We start from the raw sequence: 12,765 nt of genomic DNA, 5'->3' as shown, positions 1-12,765 counted from the left end.
CCATTTTTTTTTTCTTTTCCAGCAACCTGTATCCGGTTCCCTTTGCCTATCTTGCTATAGGATAGTGTTAAAATTCTCCGCCAAAATTAAAGTTATATAAACTAGACTTAAATTTTATGTGTCAGCTCTAAGGAGACGCTAGAATCAGTTAAAATGAGAAACTGTTCCTGAAAAGAGAGAATTTCATATATTTCTCATTTTCTTTCTCTATCTATACTATAAAACATTGTAATTTATTTGTTTAATAAATAATATTCAAATGTATACTTAAATTATATTTTTTTTTCACTAAATCCAAAATTCCTTTGGATACAAACTTATTATTGTTTTTATCCTAAAAGCTAACTCCAGGATGATTCACCCAGCGTGACGTCGCATTTCCCTATCTCGCCGTCCCTCATCCATCACTGATATCAAATGGTTATTATAGTTATATATATATGTGTTAAGTCATTTTACTCCCATCTTACTTAATTGATAATGTATAGGGACAACTATATCATATAATTGTGGGATTGGGTTTTTGCTATTATATGTAACTTTTGTTTGATGACTTATTTTACTAGATTAAACCATGTTTAAATCCGGATTGTAATATAGAGTTTTCGCAGATTTACAAAAGAATATTAATGTAGATTCAATTGATGAATCTATAAAATGTCTAAAATCTTATATCATATAATATCTTAGACCATGAATTAAATATAAATTGAATAACACACAAAAAATATTTAGTTATAATTTCAATCTAAAATGTATATAGAGAAATAACAAATAGATATTTGTTAAATATGGCTCAGGACCCTTTTTTGGTCACAAATTCTGGTTTTCCTTGTAAACCATCATATTCTAAAAGTAGGTGAATATAAATGATAATTTATTATATTACACATATATAACTATGACAACTCAACCAACAACGTTTAAAATATTTTATATAAGGAAAAAAAAAACATATAAAATATACATTTAACTTTTCTCTCTAAACTGTTGTACTCGTGTGGGAATGTAAAATATTATTTTTTAAAAATATATTCAAATGAGTATCTGTGCTGTACCCAGCAAACCATTTCTATTGTCTGTTCTTCTGCACAGATTGTGCTAGATTTTAAACGCGTAGACAAAGAACTCATGATCGTTTTGTATAAATTCTTTATTGTTCAACACAAGCAAGGCTAAATTATGAACATAAAAGGAATTTTCATTTCTTTTGATAAACTCAAAGTGAAAAAAAATATATGAGAAATTAAATATGTTAAACGCAGGTGGAAATAGATAATAGTCTTTGTAAAGTGATTATTTAATTTTTTTTTCGTTTGTAATATAGTCTCTTTTATTAGCAAAATTTAGTAGACTGTTGTGGGTTCGATTCCCGGTCTGGCGAACGAAATTTTGAATATTTTCATTCTCCCTCGAGGAAAGCGCGACGTTTTAGTGCCGCCATTCAATACATGGCACCTCAAGAACTTGGCGGTAAGTGAAAGTCCCTTAATTAATAAAGGAGTGCCTTATGACTGATCAGAGGTTCCATCTGCCTACTCCGCTATATGATTTGGAGTAAAGCTACAAAACTAGGTGAAGCTGAAAAAATAATAATACGTATTTATATATAATTGTAAATCTACAATGGCTATACAATTTCGCTTGTAAATATTATGTACATCTAGTATATTGTGTTTTTAGTGCTAGTATTATAATATAGTACTATATGATACTATGCGGAAAGCAAAGGATGGAATATTTTGACACTAAGTTAGGCTAAGCTATAGAAAAGCTTTGAAAAAACTTTACATTGCCTAATATTTCAAAAATTTTAAATGCTTTCCTGAAAAGAAAAGTCAACACAGATAAGTAAGAAGCTCACTGAAGTGAGAAATTAATATAATATTTTATATGAAGAATATTTTTTTTAATTTATATGTTATTTTATATGTTGTACAGGATGTATATAATTATATTGTCCAACCTGATAAATAAATTAATTTTTAACAAAAAGAAAAACCGACTTCTAACAACGAACTAAAAAGTGAAAAATAATTATATAAAGATTTTTTAATTTTGAAGTCAAAAAAAAAATACAGTCGAATTGATAACCTCCTTTTCTTACAGAAGTCGGTTAAATAAAAAAAGAATCATCAAAATCGGTCAGCGCGACATTGAGTTTTTCGGCTATTTGTCGCGCACATACATATGTGATTTTCTCATAGATACCATTGTCAGACATGGATCAAAAAATGGGACCATTCGGGAAGCTTCACCATTCAAATAAAAAAAAATTTCAAAATCGGTTCACCCAGTCAAAAGTTATGAGGTAACAAACATAAAAAAAAAAAATACAGTCGAATTGATAACCTCCTTTTCTTACAGAAGTCGGTTAAATAAAAAAAGAATCATCAAAATCGGTCAGCGCGACATTGAGTTTTTCGGCTATTTGTCGCGCACATACATATGTGATTTTCTCATAGATACCATTGTCAGACATGGATCAAAAAATGGAACCATTCGGGAAGCTTCACCATTCAAATAAAAAAAAATTTCAAAATCGGTTCACCCAGTCAAAAGTTATGAGGTAACAAACATAAAAAAAAAAAAATACAGTCGAATTGATAACCTCCTTTTCTTACAGAAGTCGGTTAAAATCCATGTAATTTATTTTTAATACAGGAATTAATTGTTTCTTATGTGGCAAAGCTTATAAAATATTATAAGAAAAAGTACAAAATCCTTAAACACATGGTTGTAGAAAAATAGAAATAAAAGGGTTAACAAAAGTGATCTAAAATAATTTCTTTTTTATTTTAGTACTTTAAAGAACAATAGTCTCAATCTCAAGCGGCTCGACCTTACTGCGAGAGAAATTAAACGCTACGGGCAAGCAGCGTTTTATATTTTTATATACAATTTGTAATTTTTACACAACTTTTCTCACATGACCTACATAGAAATGTGTAGGTATCTATAAGAATTAGGTACAGTTAGATATTTATGTACCAAGAAACATTATACATATATGTAAACATATATAAGGAAAACGAGCAGACAAATTATGTGTTCCAAGATGAAGCTTAAAAGTTTTTATTTAGTTACTCTTAATAAGTCAACGTTAAAAAGAAGTTCTTGTTATGACCTGATAAAAATACACATATTTATACTTAAATACTAAAGATATTTATGTACAGAATATCCCTATATATATAAACTAGCGGACGCGCGCAGCTTCGCTTGCGTATTTAGGGGTGAATTCCAAAAAACCACGAAACATGTGTTCAATGAAGTATTTTTAAGAGTCTAAATTTCAAATTTTATAAAAATCGGTGGCGTTTTAAAGATTTTTCCATACAAATTTTCAACCCCTTATTTGCACCCTTAGGGGGTGAATTCTAGAAAACCATGAAACACATGTTCAATAAAATATTTTTAAGAGTCTAAATTAAAATTTTTATAATAATCAGTGGCGTTTTAAAGATTTTTCCATACAAACTTTCAACTCCTTATTTGCACCCTTAGGGGAAAAATTCTATAAAACCATGAAACATGTGTTCAATTAAATACTTTTAAGAGTCTGAATTTCAAATTTTATAAAAATTGGTGCCGATTTAATTTTTTTTCCATACAAACTTTGAACCCCTATTTCAACCCTTTAGGGTTAAAATTTTTCAAAATCCCTTCTTAGTGGATGTCCAGATTACGAAAGTAAACATCTGTCTAAATTTCACGTTTCTACCATCAGCGGTTACAGCTGGGCGTGCATCTTACCTCAGTCAGTGAGTCCTTTTATATATATAGATAATATGGATAAAAGTAAAAAAAAACACAGAAAAATTAAAAACTTTTCTGTGTCCAGCCAGCATTACGCTCTACAAATAAAATTATATACGATCCTGTTGTAATAATTACTAGGAGCACGTGTCAATGGGCCATAAGATAAAGGAATGGTCGTAAAAGGGACATTGTATTGGCTATTACGGTAATAGAAGGCGCTAATTGGAATATCTCATGTGCACTCTTCATCAGCTATGATTCTCTTCTGATGTCATTATTACTTTATTAGTGCCCCTACCATAAATAAGCCACTTGTTTGCTTCTGTCAGTACCAATCCAAATTACCTTACAATTATATACTGTAGATATAAAGAAGATACATATTATAAAGCATAGCGCTATAAAAATATGATTTGGACATAATTTACACATATTACACTTTACTTACCCGTATGCTCCTTTGTACAAGAAAAACTTTTCCCTAAAAATAAAATAAGCTGCAACCTAAATAAGTTACTTGAAAACTACAGTGTTTTAAAACAGCTATTATTTGTCTGTATATTATAAAAAAAATATCGTTTTCTTTCAAAAGAGTTTTTGCGTATTTGTGAGTACTATGGCAGAGGTTATTCATCCTATTTGCGTAGATTATAATCAATTTACTTTTCAGAGCGATAATTTAGTTTATTTGATACATTAGTAAATTCAAAAAATATTTTCCTTTACAGGAGACCTATCGACGGTGGGCGTGTAGTACAATGGTGCCTCTTTGGGTGGAGGAAGGTGCGGACGAGGGAGACGAGGGAGGGCGGTCGCGGCGAGCGCCCGCCGAGCACACGGCGCGGTGGCACGCGCGGCACCTGGAGCGCGTGGGCCACCTGGACCGGCGGCGCGGCGGCGGCGTCGTGGGCCGCTGGGTGCGTGCCGCTGCCGCAGGCCCAGGCCGGCCCATTGTGCGCCTCAAGCCTTGCCTTTCGGTCTGCCAGCTCGTCGAGCAACACTGCCCCTACTTCCTGCCGGCGGACCGCGCTCCCGCATACCCTACACAGTACGCCGGCGAGCCCACCTTCTTATGCCTCGGTCAGTAAAACTAGAAATAAGTAAAAAATTACATATTTTTATATGTTAAAAGTGCTCTTTATATTATTCTTGGCACTGTTCATGTATGTACATGGCAATTCAGTCGGCAACGATGTCGGCGTATTAGGCTCGATTAGCCGCCGCAGCTTGGCCTTCGTTCAAAACGAGAGCTCGAAACAAACGCCACCTTCCGTAAGCTACACTCGCTATTGTTTCCTTTACACGTCACTTTGACCAATTGTTGCTTGTACGTCTCTCGTTAAGCTTTCCATTGTTATACTGTTCGTTTTTCAGCAACTTGCTACACTATTTTTACTTCTAGATTATTAAGTTATATGTAAGAGTACCTTCTATATTTTTAATGTCACAAGTTTGACATCATGACATGACAAGAATGCGAATATCACCCAGTTCTTAGCGCAAACGTGGTGATTTTCAGACCCTCGCATACCAGAGACGGGTGCACAGGCGAACAAGTCCAACTACGGCGCCGACGACTGCTGCTACTGGTACTGCGAGGGCAGGCTGTGCTACCGCTGCGAGTCGCGGCTGAGCGAGCCGCCGCGGCCCGAAGCGGAGCGCTGCTCGCCGGTGGAGGAGCGCAACGCCACGTGCTCGGTGCCATACCCGGCGCCCGCAGCCGCCGCGCTGCCGCACCCCGCCCTCCTCCTGGCCTGTGCCCTCATCGCCATCGCCACGTCGATTCGGACTCACTGGACACCACCCTTACCTCTAGTGAATGTGCGCGGTACGAGGTTATAGTTTTACGTTAAGTCCCGCGATCGCCGGACTACGATCGAAACTTCTTTTAGTGCTGTACTTATGATAATAAATTGATACGCGAGAGGAGTTCGACGCCTACGAGTCTCGGCGCGGTCCGCCGGCCGCCGCCGCGAGCGCGAGGCTACCCTATTGTAAGTTTGTCTGTGTCCGTTTGTTTGATACACCCTTCAGAGAAACACCAAAACAATGTTCTGTCAACATTACTTATGCGTTGTCTTCAGAGTTACACTAAGCCGACGTTCCGGCCACTATAATATAATATGTTCGACACAAATTGTAAACGATTAAATATATTTGCGTAAAATGTTTGTATATTTTAAATAGGATTGCATATTGTAAACGTTCGCGTGGTTATAAAATTGAATTGAATTTGTGTTATTTATTTTTGCTAAAATAGTTTACACGAGCTGTAGCAATGTTAACAAGGTTTAAAACTGTTTGGAAGTCGTGTCATGTCGTGCTAATTTGATGTTTAAAACAAAATGAAAAGAATTGTTTGATTAAAACATGTTTAACGCCGATATAGATTCAACACCAACTTTTTGGGTCATTTATAGGAACAGAAATTGTTGTGCTCTACCGGCACGCCTAAATGCCATAAAGCAAAAAATCAATCAATTAATAGAAATGGCAACATTTTAAAATTGACAAATGAATGTCAGATTATAACTTTTTTTTTAACAGTTTGGTGTAACACTGGCACGAACTTCAACAGAAATTTCCCTTGTCTCAACATCCCCATAGTGACAATAGATGGATTATTTGTAGTGTTAATTTTAGTAGAACATTGGTAAAGAGGTGGGAGCATCGAGACATTTTCCGCAATATTTCCGCATCTGTCTTGAAAATTTCCAACTATAATAGTTAGTGTGTTTTGTGTGTTTGTTAGTCTGTGTTGAATTTATTTTCAGGAATTTGAAATATATATTTTAATATATTTACTTTGTTAAATTTATGTAATTATATTGTTTTATTATTAAATTCTATAGCCTCGGATTATAGTTGAAAATCAACATTATGAAAAATTTAAGTAATTAAAATTAACGGACTTGTGTCGATGCTCAGCTACCTACGGACGCCTAAACTTGGTCTATATTGTATACATCGTACGGCTACTTGTATTAGGATTAATTAATTGAAGGTAGTTGTTGTTTTGTAAGAAAATTAAACATAAGCATATGATGACAATTATATGTAATAATATATCCGTCTTATGAACTAATTTGATATACCAATTACCGCTGTAAACATGGTTCAAGATGTTTTTATATGAATTGAATATATATTATATATGAGTCGTGTCGATTGAAGGCGACAAAACTACCTTGAACGTGGGTCGTTGTCATAATTAAATAGATAACAGTGTTTGTTATTGATTTGTCTTATTTTTTTAAAATATTTAAAATTATAGAGGTGTCGTTGAAGATTTTGTGATCGAGAAATTGATTAAAATTAATGGTTATTAAGACTTTATTGAATGAACATTTGTTGAGAGTATTGTCCTCGGTAGGGGATATAGTTGTTGTATTCGAAAGATAATAATATTAAATAAGTTATTTTTTACGTTTTTATTGTGTAAATATATCAAAAACGGTTTGTTGTTTCCACTCCCATACCTAAATGAAAGCCACCAAGGGTGCTAAATGTCTATTAACGCTTCTTAGGGACTTCTTTTAATTCTACATTTCAAATTTATCCAGTGACCCTGTAGCCAGTTTGCAAGTGGATGAATGTTCAAGACCTTACATGCATATTTGGGACACCTTAACCTCCGAATGTCAGAGCCATATCATTTGAAAACTATACATTTTGCAGGCCAGAAATTATTATTTTCGTAATATTTTGAACGGAATTAACAGATTTAAATGTAATAGATTTTATCCGGTCGATAGAAAATGAATGCAGGGCGGTGGGTCGTATTGTTTCAATCGAGTATCTAATTCGCAAGTGATGCCTAGTGCCTTCACCAATTGCACGCTAAAGAAGTATCTTACGCATTAAGGAGTTGTCTGGCACTTACTTCGGAATTATATTTATTTACTATAAATACTGTTAAACTCTCTATATTTGCTTTGAAACTGTTTCATAGATAGGATTTAAAATTAATTATTCAACGACAAAAATGAGATGGATGACACGTGTGAATGAGAGGTCACAAATATTTGTTTAAAATGAAGATTTGAAGTAGTTCCAGTATCCTTTGTTATTTACGCCCAACTTCTGTATTCGAAAAATCAGGGTACAAAAAGCAAAGGAATGTTACTTAAGTATGAGTTTTGCCAAGCAGAAAACGTATATAGAGAGAATATTAGGTGTACTATGAAAATAAATGTTCTTATTTGTGTTACGTCGAAATCAAAAGTCTATTAAAAATACATTTAATGAAAACTTTTACTTTTTCTGTCATATTAATTAGAGTCAATGCATACATTAGTTAGCAAGAGCATTTAAGAATTTTCTCCTAAAATTATTATACAGGATGGAATTGTCAGCACCACTTTAAATGAAACCACAGTTTTAACTACTCTATAAAATCCTAATATAATTCAGAAAAAAAACAATTCCCAAAAATTAATAAAATATTTTTTCAAACAAAAGAAATAATAAAATTGTCGTTATAAAATAAAAGTATAACATGAGCACGCACACATTTACCTGTCAAAGCGGCAAGGTCGCACACGTATGTGTGTGACGCACACGAAATACAGGTATGGATAAAAATCGTGAAATGAAAAAAAAATTCCTACGTTCAAACTGTTGAGGTACCTTGATTAATTTCTTTAGTACTGGGTTTCAAATATTTTACCCTATATGTAGTTTCAGTAAAAGGAGCACTGCCTCTTCCACTCTGTATATAGGATGTGTAAATTGTATGAAATATTTAAAATACATAAAGTTCATGTTATGTTATTTAATATTGTGTAATAATAGCAATCCTGGAAAATATTACAATGTTAGTAATGTAAGCATTTGATTCTAATTAAGTCGTAATATTATAACATTTTTTTTATTTTAATTATCGCATTAATTCCGTTAAGGGATACTATTTATTATAATATGTATTATGTATGTTGGATAGATTTTAAATTACTAGGTACTCTCTTTGCCTCCTTAGTAAGGGGTATTTTTCACGATATCTACTTGTATCTATGTATAAATTATCAAAATTTAGATTTAGACAATGAATTACTAGTGCATAATTAAATTGAAACAATTTCGAGCACTCGTTAAAACTCACACATTGACCGTACATTCCTTCTTTTTGGATATTTCAACTTCCACTCTTATGAATCTTCACTTGGCCACTATTCTATTTTAGAGTAGATAAATAAAGACCAAAAGAGAGAAGTTCGGTTCGAATGTTGTTTATACATTACACGCGTCTCGTTTTGTGTTGTCGATCTTCCTTGTGAACCAATAGGGCCGGAGTTTCTACGCTTAGATACTCATCATAAGATATAACATTTTGTATAGGCTATTATAAATTTTAGACCGACCAGCTATTTCGTTTCCGTATTGATTTAGTAGAGACACAAAATTAGCAATAAATTGTAGAAATTAACTGATAATCATGTAGAATCACATCCACGGGTCGTTCGAGTGGCACAGCGAGGACAGTTCAGCACCAGCCGGGGCGAGGTGTTCGTAGGTTTAGTATAACGGGTGTATTTGGTGTTACGTTGAGGTCGATGATAGTGTGTATGTTATGTTTATGAATAATATACGTATGAGTTGATGTACATAAATAAAGTGTAAATGTTTAACGCACAAATAACTACAAAAACATTGTACGAAAAATTATTATGTATTTAGCTGTAAACTATAACTGAAAGTTAAATATTAGGGGTATGTATGACCTTAGGTTTGTTCGGGCGTCTGCTGCCAAGCTGTGTTGTTTTACTGTTTCTTATTAAATAAATAATGTTTAGTAAATGGCTAACTTAGTCTACGTTCGTTTTGGCAGCACATTGCCTCGAAATCCGCGAGTCCTCGATGTAAATTATTGAATTCAATGCTGACGAAGTTAAATAGTTATATTATAAGCAATTCTTCACGTTAGGTTAACGCAGCAACGTTGTTGACTGTTCACACGCACAAACATCAACAATACGTCTCTCGGGGTTCACCGTCAATGCCTGGGCCATCGTTATTTATATAGATAATTAATCCATGTGCCATAGACGTCCTGTTCCGTTAAAGTTAATGTAAGGAAAACACCAAATCGTAGCCTTTTACATACAATATATATAGATACGAGTACAAATAGTTGTGGCCGAAAAATCGGTGACAATGACGAGCAAATATTTTATACAATATTTATTTTAATGCATTCGTACAAAAGAAGTTAAGGGTATATTTAGTCTATGGCTATAATTAAACAAACCTGGTGTTGCCATATCGATTTATCTGTTGCAGTCTACTTCATGTATCGAATATGTATTCGAATGTTATTCGATACATTGAATCGTTATAAATAAACATATTATACTCGTAGGTATCATTTTATTTTTCTCGTATTCATTACGCATAATTTGCAACAATTATTTTACAATTTTATTACATTTGACGTTAAATACATGCTTTACCGTTTTAAATGACACCAGTTCAATAGTATTAATCTGTTACAGATCAAATAAACAAACTAATCAATTATATTAATCAATTATTAATATAATTGATGAATTATTGATTATTATTAATATAATTGATGAATTATTGATTATTATTAATATAATTGATTAATTATTGATTATTATTAATATAATTGATTAATTATGATAATCAATTATTAATATAATTGATTAATTTATAGAGCATGATAAGAAATTGTATTACAATTTACATATATATTAAAAAATCTAATACCTACATACAAATATATGTTAACATTTTATTTACCATAGTCTAAATATACTTGTTAATATTACAATAGCTTAGCGTTCTAACGGATCAATATTTATATGAAGGTGATAGTAATATATGACAACGTTAAAATCTTATGATGAATAGTCATAAATTAAGAATTTTAATTATTTTTCATAATAATTTGTACGCGACAAAAATAGTTATGTGAATAAATAATTATTATCAAAATATGTAAGCCCTGAATGGAAGCCTTAATGCACTACATTTTCATTTACGCTTTAGTTTCTTTTGCCTGTTTGGAGGAAGGTTAATGACAATGAGAAAGATTCCTGTATAAGACACATTTTTTAAAATTGGGTGGGAAACGACAACTGATAAGGGCGGGGTGGAATAGAGATTGTTAATAATGCACATTATCGAGGTAGAATTTTCCTGTTTAATCTGCTTAGCTCATATTCTACCTATATATATTTACATACATATGTATGCATGTTACGATAAATAAGGTGCAATTATTTTAATAATTATTTATGTTAATGTTTGTTTTTTTTTAAATATTTTTATTAAATCCTATATTACAAATGAGTGTTGGTAAAATATCCAAAATAAACTCAAAAAGATATTAATGTAAATATGTAAAGGAAAAATCTGAAAAATGGTGATTTATAGGTTTTTCATAGAAAAAAACTTGTCGCAAAGTTATTTTTACTTATATTTTATATAAAATATGGCAGGTTATAATAAATAGGGCATACGACCGAAACTTAAGTTTATAAATTTTTATAACATATACTACAACGCTACAATAATGAAATTGGTACGGAATCATCTGTGGGCGAGTCCTTCTCGTACATAACCGGTTTTTTCTATGAAACCAATTCACTGCCTCTAAAATGACTTAAAAAAAGTTATCATTGCACTTTATTTAACGTAACGAAATGTATATTTTGTCTTTTATAGTTTGTCTTGTTCATTCTATCCAAAATATTATATTTTTAAAGTTTACATTAATTATTTACTTTATGTTTATTAACTTTAAGTTTATGTAAAATGTTTCAAAATCACTCATCTGTCCTTCTATCATAAATTTTCATCATTTATTACTAATAAGTTCTAGATCATATAAATATATGTAACTTTCATTTATAGGAACATAATTTATGTATTTGAAACTTTTAATTCGCATTTTCTAATACACATAATCGTATGTATCTTCAATATGGGAAGGATATTTACGAACAGGGCGACGTTATATACCTTAATCTCGTAATATTACCTTATAAAATTGCCTGGATAATAGTGAGAGAGGTAGTGTAGTATATAAATTCTAAATTACAACAATAAATAAGAAAACTCGGCGAGCGCCGGAGAACACTGCCACAGCAAGCAGGCTCTATCTATATTGATATGATCTAGGATGTGTCGTAGGTATTTCTCGAGTAGTATTCGTGTACTAAGTCTTATGTTATGCCTTCTAAGTGATATACGAGTAAGTGCGCGGGCGGAGGCGGGTGCGTTTGTGTAGTGGCGGTCTTGTAAATCTTTTATATATATGTCTAAGTCAATTCAATATTAATTAAAATAAAATTTCACAATGTCGATTGTCGGTTATCTCAAAATTGAATTTTAATTATATTGTAGATATTATGGGAATTATAGATCTATGTACACATACATGTATAAATGGGATGCCATAAATCTTTTTAGCATTTATCTAAAGTACCAGTAAGTAAGAGTACCATAGTGTATTGATGTAATTGAAGTAATGCCAGAGTTTAATATGTTTGTTTTTCATAAAAATGACTTTTAAAGCTTCCACTACTACACTACAGAGAGAGAGAGAGAGAGAGAGAAAGAGAGCTCATCGCCGCTCCGCTCGTTGCGTGGGGGCCGCGCGAGCGCAGTGGCCCTAGGCCGCACCCGCACCGCTCGAGTAGACATCGTTCAGCACTCGAACTAAGGTTAATATTGTTCGGATAATTACGAAGTAGACAGATTTTGAAGTTTAATATTATTTGCATTTTCCTAAGAGTTAGAACGATTGAGACAGTAGGTCGCACGACCGTGTTATGATGAATTGTGGAGATGTTTATTAAAAAAATACGTTTATGAAAATGAAATAAAAACAAAAAATATTGTCATATAAACCTGTAATTACTAACTTAAGAGGAATTATTGGAGAAACAGAAAAACGTTAAATAAACCGATTAAAATACTATCACGTTTATCATTTACCCCCCCTTTTAGCCCACTCTTAATAAACATGAAACACAA

General features: G+C 32.5%; 1 protein-coding gene across 1 annotated transcript in view; it reads left to right on the top strand.

Moving 5' to 3' along the window:
• Nucleotides 1–12,709, top strand: part of Mid1 (calcium-permeable channel component Mid1) — a 46,478-nt gene extending 33,769 nt beyond the window's left edge. The window contains exons 2-3 of the mRNA XM_085192915.1: nucleotides 4,491–4,842; nucleotides 5,282–12,709. Of these exons, the coding sequence (XP_085049041.1) occupies nucleotides 4,491–4,842; nucleotides 5,282–5,604 (675 nt within the window). The 3' untranslated portion in view covers nucleotides 5,605–12,709. The remainder of the gene's footprint in view (nucleotides 1–4,490; nucleotides 4,843–5,281) is intronic.
• Nucleotides 12,710–12,765: the final 56 nt, after the last annotated feature.

Source organism: Heliconius melpomene, chromosome 11 (genome assembly GCF_056956725.1).
Source record: "Heliconius melpomene rosina isolate 202511_hmr_F chromosome 11, ASM5695672v1, whole genome shotgun sequence".
NCBI lineage: Eukaryota > Metazoa > Arthropoda > Insecta > Lepidoptera > Nymphalidae > Heliconius > Heliconius melpomene.
Note: the sequence above shows the minus strand (reverse complement) of the source record. Positions and strands in the feature narration are given on the sequence as shown.